This window comes from Rhinolophus hipposideros, assembly GCF_964194185.1.
Source record: "Rhinolophus hipposideros genome assembly, chromosome: 26".
In the NCBI taxonomy this organism is placed as follows: domain Eukaryota; kingdom Metazoa; phylum Chordata; class Mammalia; order Chiroptera; family Rhinolophidae; genus Rhinolophus; species Rhinolophus hipposideros.
In genome coordinates this window covers 22,319,331-22,336,480 of record NC_138072.1, presented here as the reverse complement: position 1 = coordinate 22,336,480, position 17,150 = coordinate 22,319,331, and the positions used below count along the sequence as shown (strand labels likewise).

Below are 17,150 nucleotides of genomic sequence, written 5' to 3'. Positions count from 1 at the left end.
TAGCAATCATAACATTACAGTCAAAGGAAAACTGATGAATAAGTCAAAATTTCACAACGTATCTTTAACTTGTTCTTGCAAAACAATTCAAATAATTAGAAAAACACAAACTTTCAAATGTTTGTATACGATTACTCAGTTTCAAACATGGGGTAAATTAAACCACACTCTATTTTTATTTTTTAAATTCAACAGATCTCTCAGGGTGTACACCTTTTCCCCCAAAAGTGGTAAGGACTCGTGCCACAAGTGTATGGACTTCAACAGTGTAAAGAGTGAGGCGGTGAAGGCACACAAGTAGGTAGAGGCGTCATTTCTGCCTCAGGAGTGGCACCCTCAGAGAGAAATACTTTCGCAATGTTACCAATCGCTTTTAGCCAGAAAGGTATTTAAACATATACTGACAGCTGGATCCTAATAAAAACTAGTATGTCTTTCAAAAGCTAACTCAATAGCAGCATGACAGCATGGAAAAGGCAGAGCACTGGGTTCTCTCCCGGAACTGGGAGCTGAAACAAACAACAGTGCCTCTGAGGATCTCAATTCCAACACGTACGGGATGAGGGGCCAGCCTAGGAGACATCTTTGAGCTCATCCTGACCCCAATTCTACGGGTTTATTTTTTTTTCCTCTTACTCTTCTAAAATGCTTTAAAGAAAATCAAAATGTAATTACTTAAATGATGGGGGCGGGGAAACCAGGAGAGTACCTTAGTTTTATTAAATTTACACTACTGAGATTCCTTCATTTTCTTCAGGAAGAACTGAAACACAAATCTATTACTGGAAGACTTGAATGAAGAGAGAAGTATCACTGTATGAAACTATGAGAATAAATGTTATGAGGACGTACCTTCAAAATGTGAAAGCCAACGGTGCATTTTTGTTTGATCAACACCTGATGAATCATGGACAGCCCATTACAATTTTCCAATTCATGCATTCTCTGTTGATTGTATTTAATTAACGAGAGTATAACTCTCAGTGCTAATGCTTGAGTTTCTTCACAGCTACTGAGTTCCACAACCTAGAAAAAGTGGATAAAATTTTCTAATTTCTTGAGAGTACAAATTTAACGTGTGATTATCTACCATTATGTAATATCAATCCATCGGTTTCATTTGAAAGCTTATTTTTTATTGCTCACACTTTCCTTGTAATTTAAGAATTATAAATAAACAAAATTAGGAGATGTAAATTCCATGTTCTGTAGTCTCTTAAAAATATCATAAATGAACTAAAATAATATCAATAACTGTAGAAGTCAGTAGCATTTTATTAGTGATCTGAAATGTCAGCAAAATGCCTCAAATATTTGATAATGAGTCAATCAACAAATAGCCTCTGCGTTTGCGCTGAGAGAGAAAAAGGAGTAAGAGGAACCATACTTGCACCCAGTGGGCCTCCTGTCTAGTCAGAAGAGAAGATGTATGTACAAAACCACGGACTAGGCCTCGTACTGCAAAGCAACCAACACTTTTGCACAACTACTATATGTGAGAAACACCCCTTATTGTCATGATAAAAGGCAAAGAAGAATGAGACACCAAATGCTCTCACTGGGGGCACAGAAACTACATCTGATCCCACTCCCCAGGTCGGAAGCCTGCGCAGAGGGAAGATGGCCTGGGAAGAGCAAAATCCTAGAAGTAGGGATAGGCGGGCAGCCGAGGCAGGAGACAGTCAGGAGAAGCTTAAAGGTCTGCAACTGAAAGTTCACAGTTCATCTAGGACGCTGCAGGTTGCCTCTATGGCTGGATGGTAATTAGGCGCAGAAGCTGGGTTATGCATACAAGGCTTTTAAGGAGACTGACTATTTTTATAGGGGAGGAGGAAGGATACTGAACAGGTTTCTAAGTTTTAAATGTGAAAGCATACTTTCAAAGTCTTACATGTATGTAAGATAAAAAGATTAACCATTTTCTCTAGGATCTAGTCACTATGTAACAGTAATCATAAAAAATTTATATTTAATAACTTGAAAGAAGAAAAACTAAGGGTGTATGTTTTGAAATTATACAAAGCTATAAAAGTACATGACAAAATGTTGATCAGGAGTTAAACAAAGAGCCTTTCATTTAAACCACTAAAATCTATTCAACTAGATACTCAGTGCAAAAAAAAAAAGGTTCAAGGGCAGATGGCTCAGTTGGTTAGAGCTCTGAGCTCTCAATAACAAGGTTGCCGGTTCAATTCCCACATGGGATGGTGGGCTGCACCCCCCCTGCAACTAAGATTGAAAATGGTGACTGGACTTGGAGCTGAGCTGCGCCCTCCACAACTGGATTGAAGGACAACATGACTTGGAGCTGATGGGCCCTAAAAAAACACACTGTTTCCCAATAAAAAATTTAAAAAAAAAAAGTGAAACAGTCTTAAAAAAAGTTTTGAAAAAGGAAGAGAAGGAAAAGGCAGTGTGGTGAGCCAAATTCTAACAAAATATTTATAGGAACAGTAACAATACAACAACAATAAACACTGATTTGTTGTCCCTTATTGCAAAATTAGTCAAAAATGATTACATTAAAGAAAGAATGCCGCAGGCAGGAGACTGTGAAGATTTGATAATGCTGCAGAAGTTATACTTAGGGATACGACTCTAAAGATGAAAGATAACCAGGGCTGCTTTAGTGGACCAAGGACACGGACCCCCAGGAAGTAGAGATGGTTCGTACTGAAGTGAGAGCACTTGTATGCCCTCTTTCGGATCTCAGCCATCGCTGAAACAGTCAGTATACACTTACTGACTGCCTAACTACGTCAGGAAAGATACTGTCCCTGCCCTCAGATGACTAAAGAGAAGACAAAATTAAACAATTTATTCTAATATAGTACTCACAGCATGAGTCAAACTTTTTTTTTTTGTACTTATTTGTTGACCCTTGTGTTTTCCCATACATCTCGAAGCTTCAAGGGAAAAACAAGTTTCACAAACCTTCTTTTAAAGAATACATTTCTTGTACATTATCACTACAGCACACGTTTTTTTCCCCTCTGGCAATTTTAATCTTATAATTTAACATTTAATTGTTCTAATTACATTTCTGGATAACAGAAAGCTTCTAAAATATTCAAAAATGAAAAGAAACTTTAACCATCTGTGAGAGAAAGTTTGATGACACCCTGAATAGGTGAATTTTTTTCATCTTAAAAGGTTGATATAGTTGATATATACGGCTGTGTTTTATAATCAAAAAGAAACCCTAAAATTTATCAATAATGAAAACATTTCTCTTCAGATAAAACTATAACCAACGATTCTTACCCTGGCAAAGAGAAACACAAATATCCCAGTCCCCCCAATCTCGTGCAGAATGCCTTGAATAGTTTTACATTCAGTAGGCCGGAGGTTCTTTAGATGATGAGGTTCTAATAAGGTGCTCTGAACTTCTTTGGAGCTGAAGGGTCGTTGAGAGAGTTGGGTTTTCACTTGACCTTTAAGTCGAATAACTGGTTCATAGATGGTGTACTGAGCAGGACAGTACGTTGTATAAACAATCGAAAGGCTTTCCTGAAACATAAATATTTTCCTTCAGTAACTAAACACAGGGCAAAATAAATATTCCAAAGTAAAAATACACCCAACAAATCTTTTTCTTTGTGTTAAGAAAGACAGAGACTACATGAAACAAGATGAACATGAGAAGCAAGGTGGCTCCCGAAAGGAAAAGACCGGTTTCATTCAGCAGTGATTTACAGTATAAACCACATCAAGGCTGGGAGACTCCGGTTTTAATCAGTTGAGAATAAACATGAAATGATACATATTCTTACTACTAACAACAGCTAAATCTCATACCACACCCGTGACATACCAGGCACTGTTCTATGTACATAAATATTATACAATCTTTACAACCCTATGAAACGGGAACCCTGGATCAATTATTCAAAATTTTGGCTTTGAATTTGCTCATGGGCTGGCTACTCATTTAAAGCGACTCCAAACCACATCTTTCTTTCTATTAGAATAAAATCCCAAGACTCAGCACACCTAACTAAAATGAAAGCACTTTGAACATTTTTCCCGTGCAGAGGGTAGTTTCAGTCAGCTTCTGCCTCCCTGTCAAGCTTCTAACAACTCCAGTCGTCCCTCCATATCCGTGGGTATATGTTCAAAGACCCCCAGTGGATGCCTGAAACCAAGGATTGTTCCGAACCCTAGATATACTGTTTTGCCCTATACACGCATACCTATGATAAAGTTTAATTTATAAATTAGGCACAGTAAGTGATTAACAAGTAATAAAAGATAACAGTTGTAACAATATATACACTGTAATAGAAGTTACGCGAATGGCTTTGGGGCCATTATTAAGTGAAATCAGGGTGACTGAGTGCAAGCACTGCGGTACTGCAACAGTAGGTCTGATCACCTAGGCGGCTACTGGGTGACTAAGGGGTGGGGAGCATTGGCTGCGTGGAGAAGTTGGACAAAGGGGTGATTCGTGTCCCGTGCGCGATAGAGTGGGACTACGTGGGATTTCATCATGCTACTCGGAATGTCACACAATTCAAAACTCATGAATTGTTTGTCTGTGGAATTTTCTATTTAATATTTTTGGACTACAGTCGACCGTGGGTAACTGAACTCTGGAAAGTGAAACCACGGGTAAGGGGGATGACTGTACTTGAAAATCACAGTAAATTTAAAATGCAGGATGCACTTTGAGGTGCTCTCAGTGGCTGCCACTGCAGGAGCCCAGGCTTCTGGAAATCACATACTGAACATTCAGTGTCTTCTCACAGAAGCTGGCAGGACCTTGGTCTTCGGTCATTTTCAAGCCACCGTGATTGGAGGACACTTTCGTCAGACACCATCAAGGCATATCTGCATACCAACTAAACTGACTGCAATGTCTATTGAAATGATTATGCAGGTAAAACAAACTTTGAAACCTGTATGGTTTTCCTGACAAACCTGACAAAATGTCCATCTACCTGGAACAACAGCAAGGGCACTGTCTCAGCCTGACTGCTCACTCATGACCTCATAACCCCCAAATTACTAAATCAGGCTTAAAAAATCTTGCTTTCTAAACAGAATTTTCACATAAAACCCATAGAATTTTAATTTGGGATAATTTATGTTGAATTTTACAACTTATACAACGCATATTCTTTTCAGGCCAAACAAAAGGCTTAGGGACATTTTTTGGTGTGTGAAAACAAATGGATTAACCAAAAACTAGGGTTAAAATTATTATTTAAACAACACTTGTGTGAGCTCCTTGGTCTCCCCAAAGCACAGATTCTCTGTGTGTGGGGTCCCCGCCCAGTAGCATCGCCATTACCTGGGAAACTGTTAAAAAGGCAAATTCGTGGGCACACTTCAGACCTACTGAACCTGAAATTCTGGCCCAGAGATCCACGTCTGAAGTTCTCTGGGTGACGCAAGCACATTCAGGTTTGAGAACCGTTTCCCCAAAGCGTGTTTTCTCAATGGTGGGACCTTTCTTTGCTGTGTGACACTGCCTGTGCAGAACAGTCAGCACCCCTGGCCCTTATTCAGTAGTACTGGACAGGCAAAATCCCAAACCCCATTTTTAAATACTCCTCAGGGAGGAAAAAGAAAGTATGCCTATTATCAAATTTTTCAATTCCATCGGTATCTACTCTACGTGTATTTTACAACATATATACCCCTATATTTAACACCACTTAGGACTTATCTGTATTTTATCTATATCAGATAAGTATCTATACTAGAATTTCTTCTTTACTTTGGTCAAATGTTACAGCTTTAAAATAGAATTTATTTTGATTGTGAAATGTACACCTCATTAACAAGAACAAAACACATTCCCAAACAGTAGTCTCCTTCAGTCAGAAATCTCTCTGATCTATCATTACACCTCTCATAAGAAAGGAAGGAGGAACAGTTTCATGGCCAGATCTACCAGTTTTTAGTAGATCTTCTAAGACTATGAAGGCTCAGTTTTCTAGCTGCTGTAATAAAAAATGTCCTTCACAAGTCCCTAAACTGTACATTAGAACAAAATATTAGAATAATATATAAAAAGCAATCAGAGCCTCACATAAGCAGAGTTAGCAATATTTTGAAAGCAAAATTCCTGTTGTTATTGATATTAAAGAATAAACATTCTAAAATCTGAATATATGTAAGTAAAACTAATATTATAAATAAAAATTCTCATTTATTAAGTATGGAAAGGAAATATAATGAGCAATATTTTTTAGGCTAATGTGTTATATTTTCACTATATCATAAACATTTGTCTTAAATGATTAATAGGTATAAACTATAATAAATAAAACTGATACTTAATAAAGAAATATGGTTTCAAGGAAATGGAGATAAAAATTTGAAACTTGAAAACACATGCTGAGGCGGTCAAAGTATTTCAAATTTTTCCCCCAGAAAAGAACCATATTCTAAGGAAAGAAAATGTTGATAAACAAAAAGCAGGAACATTAGAAACCTAATTTGTAGCTAATTACACATTCAATAAGCATATATATGTACAGTTACTATAAAGTTAAAACTTATAAAATGAAAACTTACAATTAAGAGACCAGTGTCCACATCTTTCTTGGTCATAAAAAGTTCTCTGATTTGCTCACATTGCAAGATTTCTTTAGAAATATATTTGGAGTAGTCATTCACAGGCTTGCCATATTTACATGGCATTATAGATGTAAAGTTGGGTCCACAAGTGTATAGATAAAAGGCCTCCTGTGAACCAATCTTAGCTCCTGGATAGCAGAAAAATAAAGGTACTTATTTAAAATATCCCAACCAGAATTTTCCACAAAAAGCAAGAAACCAAGAATTTCTTTATGTCAGATTGTTTTCGTGTTCACTGTGTCTTATAAAACTGATAAGGCCTCAGTTTCCAAATTGGTGTAATGAGCAAATAACCTATGCCAACTATGAATGGAAGATGAATTAATATACATAAAGGTAACTATGAAGCTCTTGATAAAGTAAAATCATGAAATTTCTATTTGCTCCTTCAGCTGGAAAAGCTTTTCGTTTTGCTCTTCTTTTAATAAATGGAAAACATACCTCAGTAAATTCCTTTTCAAAATGAAATGTGAATTGATATCTTTATTCCTTCCATCCATCCATCTATCTATTCAATAATCACTGTCTGAATGCTGTTATGTGCCAGGTTTAGTGATGTATTTTTAAATCATATTATTTCTTTTCTTCTCTAAATTTTTGTATTTTTATAGGACATACTAAAATTATAAATAAAAGAGACAACCATTCTAAGTTTACCTGTCATAATACTACCTTTTACAGGATCACAAAATAAAGTTGATTGAATAAGCATCTCTTTTGGGGGGAGGGATGGGGGAAGATGTACACCTCTACATTAAATATATATATCAATTATAAGAAACATCTAGATTATAAAGATGTTAAAATATTTTAAAAGTCATCTTGGAATGTAGGAAATACAGTACTTATTAAGCACAAGTAAAGAAACAGGGATTAATATTTTATCCAGGATAATTTACTTAGTTTAATGCTTATTAACTGAAAGAAAAATTTGGAAATGCTTTGAAAGGGAAAATTTTACCATTGAAAAGGAGTAAATTTCCCAGGTCCCATTTTCCAGCCAATTGCAAAAACTCTTCTTGGGATGATAAACAATGGCCAATCATGCAAAATGTTTTATTGCTATCAGATGACAAACTTGTTTTTCTTGGAAGCATAAAATCCACAGTAACATCAGCCTTCCTAAATTAAAAACAAAGGTAAATCAATTATTTCAGAGGACTAAGTAGTAAGTATTTAAAAAGAATGAGTGTTTAATAATGGAAATTCTTGAACGATTTTCTTGGTTCAGTCTCAAACAGTTGGTGATGGGGAGAAATAGAACTGATTCTGTTGTCTCAGTCCAAGGTGCAGGTGGTCCACAAGACCCAGAAATTGGGAAGTAGAACATGGATGCCCAATGACCCTACACCAGGCCATGGGAAGTGTAACCCCACATTTGCAAGTTTTCTCTGCCATTTGACTTTCGCGTATACGTCTTCCTGGTTTACAGCTACAACCCAACCCCCTCCCCCTACTTTTACCAAGACATCTCCCATCTTGGTAGACAATTCCTAAAATCTCTCATCTTCCATAAGGCCTTTGGAGACTAATGAGAAAAAAATAATCACTTCTCCAGATTTTGTTCTGACTAGCAACGGAAATGCCAATTCTTTTTTTCCATTTTGTTTTTTTCAATGCTAATTCATTGCAGAGCTTTTGGTTAACCTCGTTTTTACTGGAATCTTTACAGGAAAAGGTAAACTAATGCTTTCTCACAGGAAGACACACATGACAGGAGGACTTCATCATCTAGTTGAAACTGCAGAGTGCCAACTTCTACCTCTAGTTTAGGAATGTTTTAGACTCTATTAAGATAATGAAGGTAACTTATATAGGCAAAGTTTGTGAATAAGATAAAGATTTAGAATAAGCTAACATTGTTAGCTCCTAATGAGAAATTCTACTTTGGAATATACTTAAAAACTTTCTCCTAAGGCTTTCTGTTTCATATTTAACATAAATTTAACTATTTTAATAGGAATATTTTTTAATAAAAAATACGTGAGATAATTTCTTATTTTTAATTGAGGTATAACTGACATACAACTTTTGAATGAGACAACTCCCATTACACGGATCTTTCTTGAACCCAATAAATGGCTATGACTGAAACACTACTGCCACTTAGTGGCAATATGACAATATAGTTCTTAAGGGTAAAAAAACCATACCACAAGATCAATGCAAGATGAATTCCAACAAATAGTTAAGTATCTGCCATGTACCATATATTCCTACCAGATCTGTGTGCTGTTCTTCAAATTATAATTAATATAAAATGTTAATAAGTTGTTTCTCAGTGCCATATTATTAAAATGGCCTCTTAAAATGTGTTATTTGTAGAAATTATTCTATTAGTTCAGAAAAGGATAAAGATAGCACCAAATTTAAATCAACAAAATAATATATTTGTCCTTGGTTACTTGTTCATTGCTCTATTAACAGATGAAATCATTAACTTGTACCAAGTGGCAAAAAATTCCTTCCAAGTAATACAGAAGTAAGTGGGTAGGTAACAAATAGAGTGACGTGAATCAAGAGACTATAGTGACCATGCTCACCAGCTTCAGAATTGTCCATAATGAACATTTAAACTGTCACTCTGAACATGTCTAATAATTAGCTCTTGATTCCTGTACCTATCAGCTGGCCTGACTCAAACAGGCTGTAAGCCGATGGGTTTAGCGTATGGGCACTACCTAGGGTCAGAGTCTAGGCCCAGGTTTCAGTTGTACCCCTTACTTGTGGCATGACTTTGGGTAAGTTACTTAGCCCACTCTGGGTCTCAGGTGCCGTACATGTAGAAGAGAGCACAATATACCTACGTGGAGGTGTTGTTGGAGGCCCAAATGAGGTCATCTGGCACGTGCTGAGAGCTCAGGGAATGAGGAGGAGGTCCAGGAGAAAGAGGCTCTGTACTCACAGCCCCATCCCAGCTCTAACCGACTTCCCTCAAGGTTCAGGAAACGAATTTACTGGTTGGCTACAGCTGCCACTCAGGCTTAGGCAGTTGTGAGGACTGAGAACGCCTCAGGAAAGATTTTATTTGGGATGTGGAAAGTAAGCTTCAATGACGTGTTTTCATGTATTTTCTTAATGGATAAACAAAAACAGAACCCCTGATTTTATTTCCAAAGCCTGCTTTTTCCTGCTCTACTCACCATGGACTGATTACACTAAAGCCACCCCAAGCCCCACCTCCCCGCCTCCCTGTAGTGCTAAGCCTTCACCTCCTGCCTCTCCCCTCATTTCCACAGGCCCTTTCCTCTGCCTGGATGCTTGTCCTGCCCCCTCCTCATGGCGGCCCCATCTCCTCCCTCAATAATTTGTTCCTAGAGAGGCCTTCCCTGAACCACGTCTCTGAAGTAGCAGAACTGATGTTTTCTGTCCAGGACCTGTTTACTTTCACAGCATTCGTCATAATTTGCATTTATTCATTTAATTGTGCTTGCTTGTTTTCTGTTTCCTCATTAAACTATGAGTTCAAGAAGGCAATGAATATGGCTGTCGTGTTTATCACTACCCTCAGGCCTAACATAGCATGCGCTTGACACACACACAGTAATTCCTCAATAAATATGTGATGGATAAACAAATAAATGAATGAAAAGAGGTTAATCTGTGCTAAGGCTATATATCTTACATCTAATGTACTGATGTACTTCAAGGGATTCTGGAGAGAATTGGGAGATAACGTACATTAAGCACCTAGCAAAAGGTCTGTAACACTATAGGCACGCGATGTTTTATGGTCCATTCAATGAAATCTAGACTCCACCTCTTGGCCTTCAAAGCCTCCGTCAGAGAGCTTTGCCATGCCCATTCACTTTTCCTTCTCATAATTTAACTCAGACTCTTCCTTCCACCCAGTTTGATCCTTCCCCAGGCTACACTAATATCCAATTCTGTATCCCTTTTCATGCTATGTCATTCAATAAAATACTTCCCAAATCTTACAAATCCAAGATACCTTGTAGTTCTCTCAGGGTTAAATTTTACATTAGGATATTCCAGAAAATGTTTCTTATTAACTTGACCCATAATTCTCCTGGTCAGTAAAAATCGTATAGTACTGTACCTTAATCTATCAGCTGGTATGTTTTTTGGACCCTGTCACCTGATACACGGGCTTATACCTTTCTCTAGCCATTCTAATTTCTTTTGAAATCCTTATTTAATGTAGGTATTAGTCTTATTAGCTAATAATTCCTTGTGGATTAATTTTATAATATATGGGCCTGTAGAACCAAATTATAGTTACTGTTTCTTTATCTACTACATATTCCATATAAATGTCTAAATGTCCAGATTTCTGCATGCTCCTCAAACCCAAATACTAATTTTCAACAATTACTTCTATGGGAAATCAATTTTGTATACATGTGATAAATAGGAAAACATCCAACTCTGACATAGGTTCCCATGTTAATATATAGTAATTTTATCTATAGGGTTCTGTAATGTTTCAGAAGCGATAACAGACTAATTAAACTTAAAACTATAACTGAGGTTAATAAGTACTTATTAAAAATGTTCAGTACCTCTGTCCAGAGACCCATATGGAGATTCTCCCATGGATATTCTTTTTCCCCTGGGGCTGCTGTAAGTAGGTGAGAACTAAATGTTGCCATTTGCTTGGGAGGAAAACGTTCTCCTGTGATTCAGCCTGTGCTAGTAAAACAGCTTTCGTATCATCATTTGAATCCATGCACACACTACACAAAGAGAGCAAAGGTATAGGTTGAAAACATGCCATTTCTGTTCTCAGTATTTAACACATGTATAACAACTCTAACTATAGATATTTAAGTGAGATTAAAAATCAGCTCTATTTTTAAACTGTCTTGAAAAGTTAGAAGGTCTTTCTTTAACACCATAATCTGCTTAGTTATTTTATTATATTATTACCTCAATGCATGAACTAAAATAGATTAGGCTCATATGCTCGTGTTAAAAATTTAGTCAATAATTTTCAGAACTCAAGTTGTAAAAAAATATTTTATCATTACTATTTATATAGTCATTGCCCTTTTAGAAATTACAATATATTTGGTTTATATAAAAATTAATATATCATTTCACATATCTGTAGAATCTAGAAACCAAAATAAATGAACAAACAAAACAGAAATAGACTCATACTGACAGAGAACATTTTGATGGTTGCCAGATGGGAAGGGGGATGGGGGGCCCCATGAAAAAGGTGAAGGGATTAAGAAGTACTAATTGCCAGTTATAAAACCAGTCATGGGGATGTAAGCACAGCAAAGGGAATACAGTCAACAATGTTGTAATAACTATGCATGGTATCAGATGGGTACTAGACTAATTGGGGTCATTACTTTGTAAGTTATACAAAGTTCTGAACACTAGGTTGTACACCTGAAACTAATATTGTATGTCAACTGTAATTGAAAAAATTTTAAGAATTAATACATATTGCACATAAATGTCTAAATGCCAGGATATGTTAGAAATCTAACATATTTTACGGGATTACTGTCAGAATAGGATATAATGTATACAAAGTACCCAGTAACCTTTATGACATTTACAAAGCATATATCCCCAAATACCATATTGTTTGTTTAGTTTTAAATTTTATGAAAAGTCTCATATTATTCATACTCACTTAATACACATAAGAGACTTCTATCTATACCTGTTATCAAAGGAGGTAGGAAAAAAGGACAAGATAGCAAGGAGAACTTGAGCTCATTAGATAATGGCTATTAAATATATAATCTGCATGGAAAACAGATATCTGATAATAACAACATCTTAAGATCATTGCAACCTGATAGAATACTTCCATAGATAAGACTTCAGTAAATATTTGGTCTAAAATCTAATTGAGAATTAATATTATCTACTTTAAAGTTTAGTTACAGATTTTTGGATAGAATAATATGTTGTTACAAAGGTGGTTAATAACTGTTAGAATGTATCTCCTTTTTTAATAAGATTTTTGTTTTGCTGTAATGGTCTTTATTAGCAGATTTCACACTAATGTCTCTACATAAACTATTTAAACACGTATCTATTCATGGGGGTTGGGGATAATCAATACCGAAAGACGAAAGTGCCAGTGTGGGGATCAGCCCACACTTGAATCATCAACGCTTTGGATCCCAATGAAATCATGTGAATACAGCCTTCCTCTAGGAGCCTGTCACCAGGATTTACGTACTCTGCACCTTCTGGCCTGTTGGTCTCTGTGATAAAAAGATGTTAGAATGATCAGTAAAGCAGTTGATAAAAATCGAGTGAAAAAGTATATTTAAAAGAATACAAAGCATGGTTGTTCATTTGAAGTAAATTATTTACTCAGAATGTCTGAACTTGGCCTGTTCCAAACAAGAATATTTCCAAAGTTTAGATGTTAACTCCAAAAAAAGCACCAGGAGTGAAAACAATAACTGAGTGCATTGAAAGTTATTAAATGTTTTAAAATATATGATAACTGAGGGCTAATGGCAGAAGTGAACAGACCCCTGTGATGTCACTGCGGTGACCTGTTACAATCTGTGCCATGATTCTTTTATCGATTGGATGGGGCGACTGTGACATCATGGACCCCAGCCCAAGGAGCATCCACATCGTCACAGGCTTTGCACTACCAATATCATTCTAGCATTGTTACAATAGCATGAATTTATTTATAAAGAAATTGATCAAATTAAAATTCCTTTTAGAAATATTGTGGTGTTTGAATATAAGCCCTGTTTAGACTCCCTGATGAATGATCTTTGAATTTAAGTGCTAAGTGTTTCTGAAACTCTGAAATGTTTCTCTGAGGCAAGCTCAAGTAAATGCTCCATGCTTTGGGATTTCAGATCATTCATTCTGACTTCTCCTCACCACTTAAAACCTAGAGCTGCCTGAATATGTCTGATGAGCTGAATCCTTCAGCCGTCCATGTTACCTAGTACCATGATGCATGGCTTTAATGTCAAGTATGCAAATTAAGATGGACCAAAATCTGAAATGCACGTCCAAAGGCTCAGACTTGCAGACAAGATGAACATACCAGTTATTAGACTGCATATATATTTGTTGCCATTTTTCAACAGGTATAACCACTACCAATTTTCAAGAATACTCCCTCTAGCAATGATGGTAAATTTACTGAGCATTTTGAAGACTATTGCCCAAGATACAAGATGTATCTAGAACTCACATCTGATGTGATGTTTTAAAAAGTTTCCATATCAAATCTGAACTTTCACAAATAAAAGACGAGAACAAAAAACAGTGTGTATCCAGGAACTGTATAGTAGGAATACTACAAATATTTCTTAATTTAATGCTCACAACAATCTTATGAGTTAAATATTATCTCCATTTTGAGGGTGACAGAATTGAGGTGCTGATAGGTTAAATGACTTGTTCAAGAGCACACAGTGGTTCAGTGGCAAAGGATGTATTATCACTGTAATTAATATTTCCTTCATCTCTCTTCAACATTTTTACATGTATACCATTTTAAAATACTCTTTAAAATGCTTATGCAAAATCATCTTTCTAAAATATGTTTTCTAATACATTTTTACTTTTTTTTTTTTTAATTCTCCCAGTACCTCAGGTCAGTGTGTATATTTACTCATTTTGTAAAAGACGGTTTACACTGTGATTGCCCCTCCCCCCTTAAAATATGGAAAAGCAATCTGTACCATTTATAGGTCGCAGTGACAGCTGGGTGGAAATCCCTTTCCATCACTTACCAGCTCTATACATCGGTCAGGCTGCTGAACTTTAACTGCAAATACAGACCATATGAGTACTCGCCTAACTGAACTGTTGTGAAGATAAAGGTGGACAGAAAGAGCTGAGCAAAGTGACGTGTGCACCGAAGCACCCAACGTACATCATAGTGCCATCATCAATAATGTCACATACATATTGTGTGAAAGCTGTCAGTTCTTAGGGGGCAACATTCAATTCACCAAAAAATGCTATAATTACCTGAAACATTACAAAGTATCAGCTAAGATTTTAAAATTTAAATTGGCTTTCTAGGCTAGCCCATAAAAGTACATGAGTAAGCTATGCTAATAACCTGGAAATGTACCTGTGGAAAGTGGATTCAGAGCTTCAACTGTGAACACCACGTGACACTGCCCACCCTTCAGTGTTGACAGTGTCATTAGGGCTTTCCTTTCATCCACAGGTCAGTGGGAGGGGACTTCCCTGGAAACCAGTGGTGAAGGCCTGGTGTCCTGGTAGCCCCAGTGGGGTAAGGGAGCTCTAGTGCAGCTCTAGTGGGACCAGCACCTCCACACACGCACAACCCCTAAACATCTGTGTCATCTAGTCATCTCATTCCTTCTATAGAACCTAACAATTAGCCTGCCTGCTTTACGTCCAGCTCCGTGAACTGGTTTTTAACAAACAGGTGCTTGCTGCCCTGGTCACATGGGACAAGTTGCCATTTCAACGCAGCACAATAGCAATCTTATCCATTATAGAAAGGACCAGAATCAAACTTATGCTACCGGTGGAGAATGGCTGATGCATTCAAACATTCTGTGACAGGAACTAAGAGAGGTACACTGAGGTAAAGATACAGCTTGAGAAGGAGGTAAGATAGAGCTTGAGAACTTGAGAAGGAGAGCTTAAAACAAAGATGAAATGAGAGCTGAGAAACAGCAGGGCGGAAAAGTGGCTACAGTGTTTTTACCCCTTCCTTTCCCGATATCAGGAGCTAGCCACCCTCATCCAGTAATGGGACCAGGAAAGAGGCAGGAAATGGGGCTGGTGGACCCCAAAGCAGCTTTATATGTGGTGTCCCCCGAACTCCAAACCCAGCAAAAGTACAGAATTGAGTTTTCAAGGCTATCTGACAACTCAGGCTTTTGGAAATCAGGACCTGCCATTATTACTAAGGCATTTAAGGTAAACAACATGTAAAGAGCAAGTTATAACATTGCTATATTCCTACTGGTCAACCAAATTGCCATCCGAAAAAGCTGTGTAACGGATAACGCTGTTATCATACCTGTTCCATCAAAACTACTATCCCGTAAAATTAATGCTTTGTTTCTTCTCTTGATCTTCTTTCTTTTTTCTGTGATACTCTCAGCTTCATGGACACACTCCACATTAAACCACAGGGAAACACTGAAACCTTCTGACAGGTGTGGCCAGCAGTTCTGTCCCAGCAATGGCAAATGGACTGGGGCTACGTGCCAAGAGGAAAGCAGCTGCTGGGGAAAACTGTCACTGTCATCCTCTTTCTTGCTCCGTGAAACTCGTGCTCTTCTCAATAATCCCATGGTTTTACTGTTGAGAATTGCAGGACACTTTTGAGATGAAACGCCATTGCTTAAATTTGGAGCATGCAGTAAAGGGAAGGTTAGATACTGTGAAGGGCTCATAGTAATATCACTTTCAACAATTTTCAGAATACCCAGAAGAAGAATTTCCTAGAGAAAAAGAAAAACAAATAAAACTTCAGTCATGTTGCAAGGTACATAATAATCTTGAAATTCAGGTCATAAATGAAAATACAAACATACTCATAGACTTATCAGCATGCCTATTTAAATACCTTCCTACCTACCATACCATTAAAATTTTCATTTTGTGTATAGTTAAGATAAAATATGAGAGACTTTATTCTTAAAATACGTAATCTCTTATGGTTAATTTGTTTTAAATTTAGATGCTTTTATGGTACAAAACTAAAACCTGTAAGTTGGCCTTACGTATCAGAAATCATTTCTACCAAAGAGAGATGTTTATTTCCAAGTAGACCATAGTTGCTTCTCTCAATTATTTTTAAGTGAAGGATAGAACTGGAGACCTTACAAAATCTCTAGATTTCTGAATGAATTTCTAAAATTGAGTGCTCACTTTCCAATTTATTTTTTTATTTATTAAATTTATTGGGATGATGGTGGTTAGTAAAATTTCAACTGTACATTTCTATAATACATTGTCTGTATATCATATTTTGTGTTCATCACCCAGAGCAGATCTCCTTCTATCACCATATATTTGACCCCCTTTTTCTTTTTCTACTACTCCTCCTCCCCACTTACCTTCTAGTAACCACTAAACTGTTGTCTGTGTCTATGAGTTTTTGTTAAATAAATTTTCTTTCATCTGTGTTTAGTAAACTACAATAAGGTGTTTAAGTTTTATTTATAAGTACAAGTTTTGGGTTACACTGAAATGTAGAATGTATAGGAAAGATAAGAGAGAAAACAAACATTTAATTTTAAGCAATGACTAAGGAGGAGACAAAAAAAATGGAAAAGATTAACCTTAAGTACAATTAAGCAATGCAATACTCATGCATAAAATAACATCCAGTGCTGATTATAAAAAAATGAACTCAGAAAAAGTAAAAAAAAAATTCTATAAATTCAGTCAGTTCTCAACTGTCTGCACTCATGGTTTTTAACCTCGTGTTCCACAGAGCTCCCACAGGGCCCACAAGGCTGGAGAGAGGTGGTGAAACGGGCAGGGCTCAGGAACATTCAATCCTGCTTCAAAGACAATAGCTCCAGGTTTCCTGTTTTATTGGCTTATACTCTTAGTCCATATTTCATTATCAAAATGGGTTCCTCAGCAAA

The 17,150-nt window shown here is 36.7% G+C and overlaps 1 protein-coding gene across 1 annotated transcript in view; it reads right to left on the bottom strand.

The window, feature by feature from the left end:
- Positions 1 to 17,150, bottom strand: part of LYST (lysosomal trafficking regulator) — a 158,649-nt gene that overhangs the window by 89,875 nt on the left and 51,624 nt on the right. Inside the window, exons 12-18 of the mRNA XM_081039232.1 lie at positions 15,569 to 15,995; positions 12,641 to 12,785; positions 11,112 to 11,285; positions 7,550 to 7,710; positions 6,526 to 6,716; positions 3,265 to 3,510; positions 853 to 1,026 (exon numbers count right to left, since the gene is read on the bottom strand). Of these exons, the coding sequence (XP_080895358.1) occupies positions 853 to 1,026; positions 3,265 to 3,510; positions 6,526 to 6,716; positions 7,550 to 7,710; positions 11,112 to 11,285; positions 12,641 to 12,785; positions 15,569 to 15,995 (1,518 nt within the window). The remainder of the gene's footprint in view (positions 1 to 852; positions 1,027 to 3,264; positions 3,511 to 6,525; positions 6,717 to 7,549; positions 7,711 to 11,111; positions 11,286 to 12,640; positions 12,786 to 15,568; positions 15,996 to 17,150) is intronic.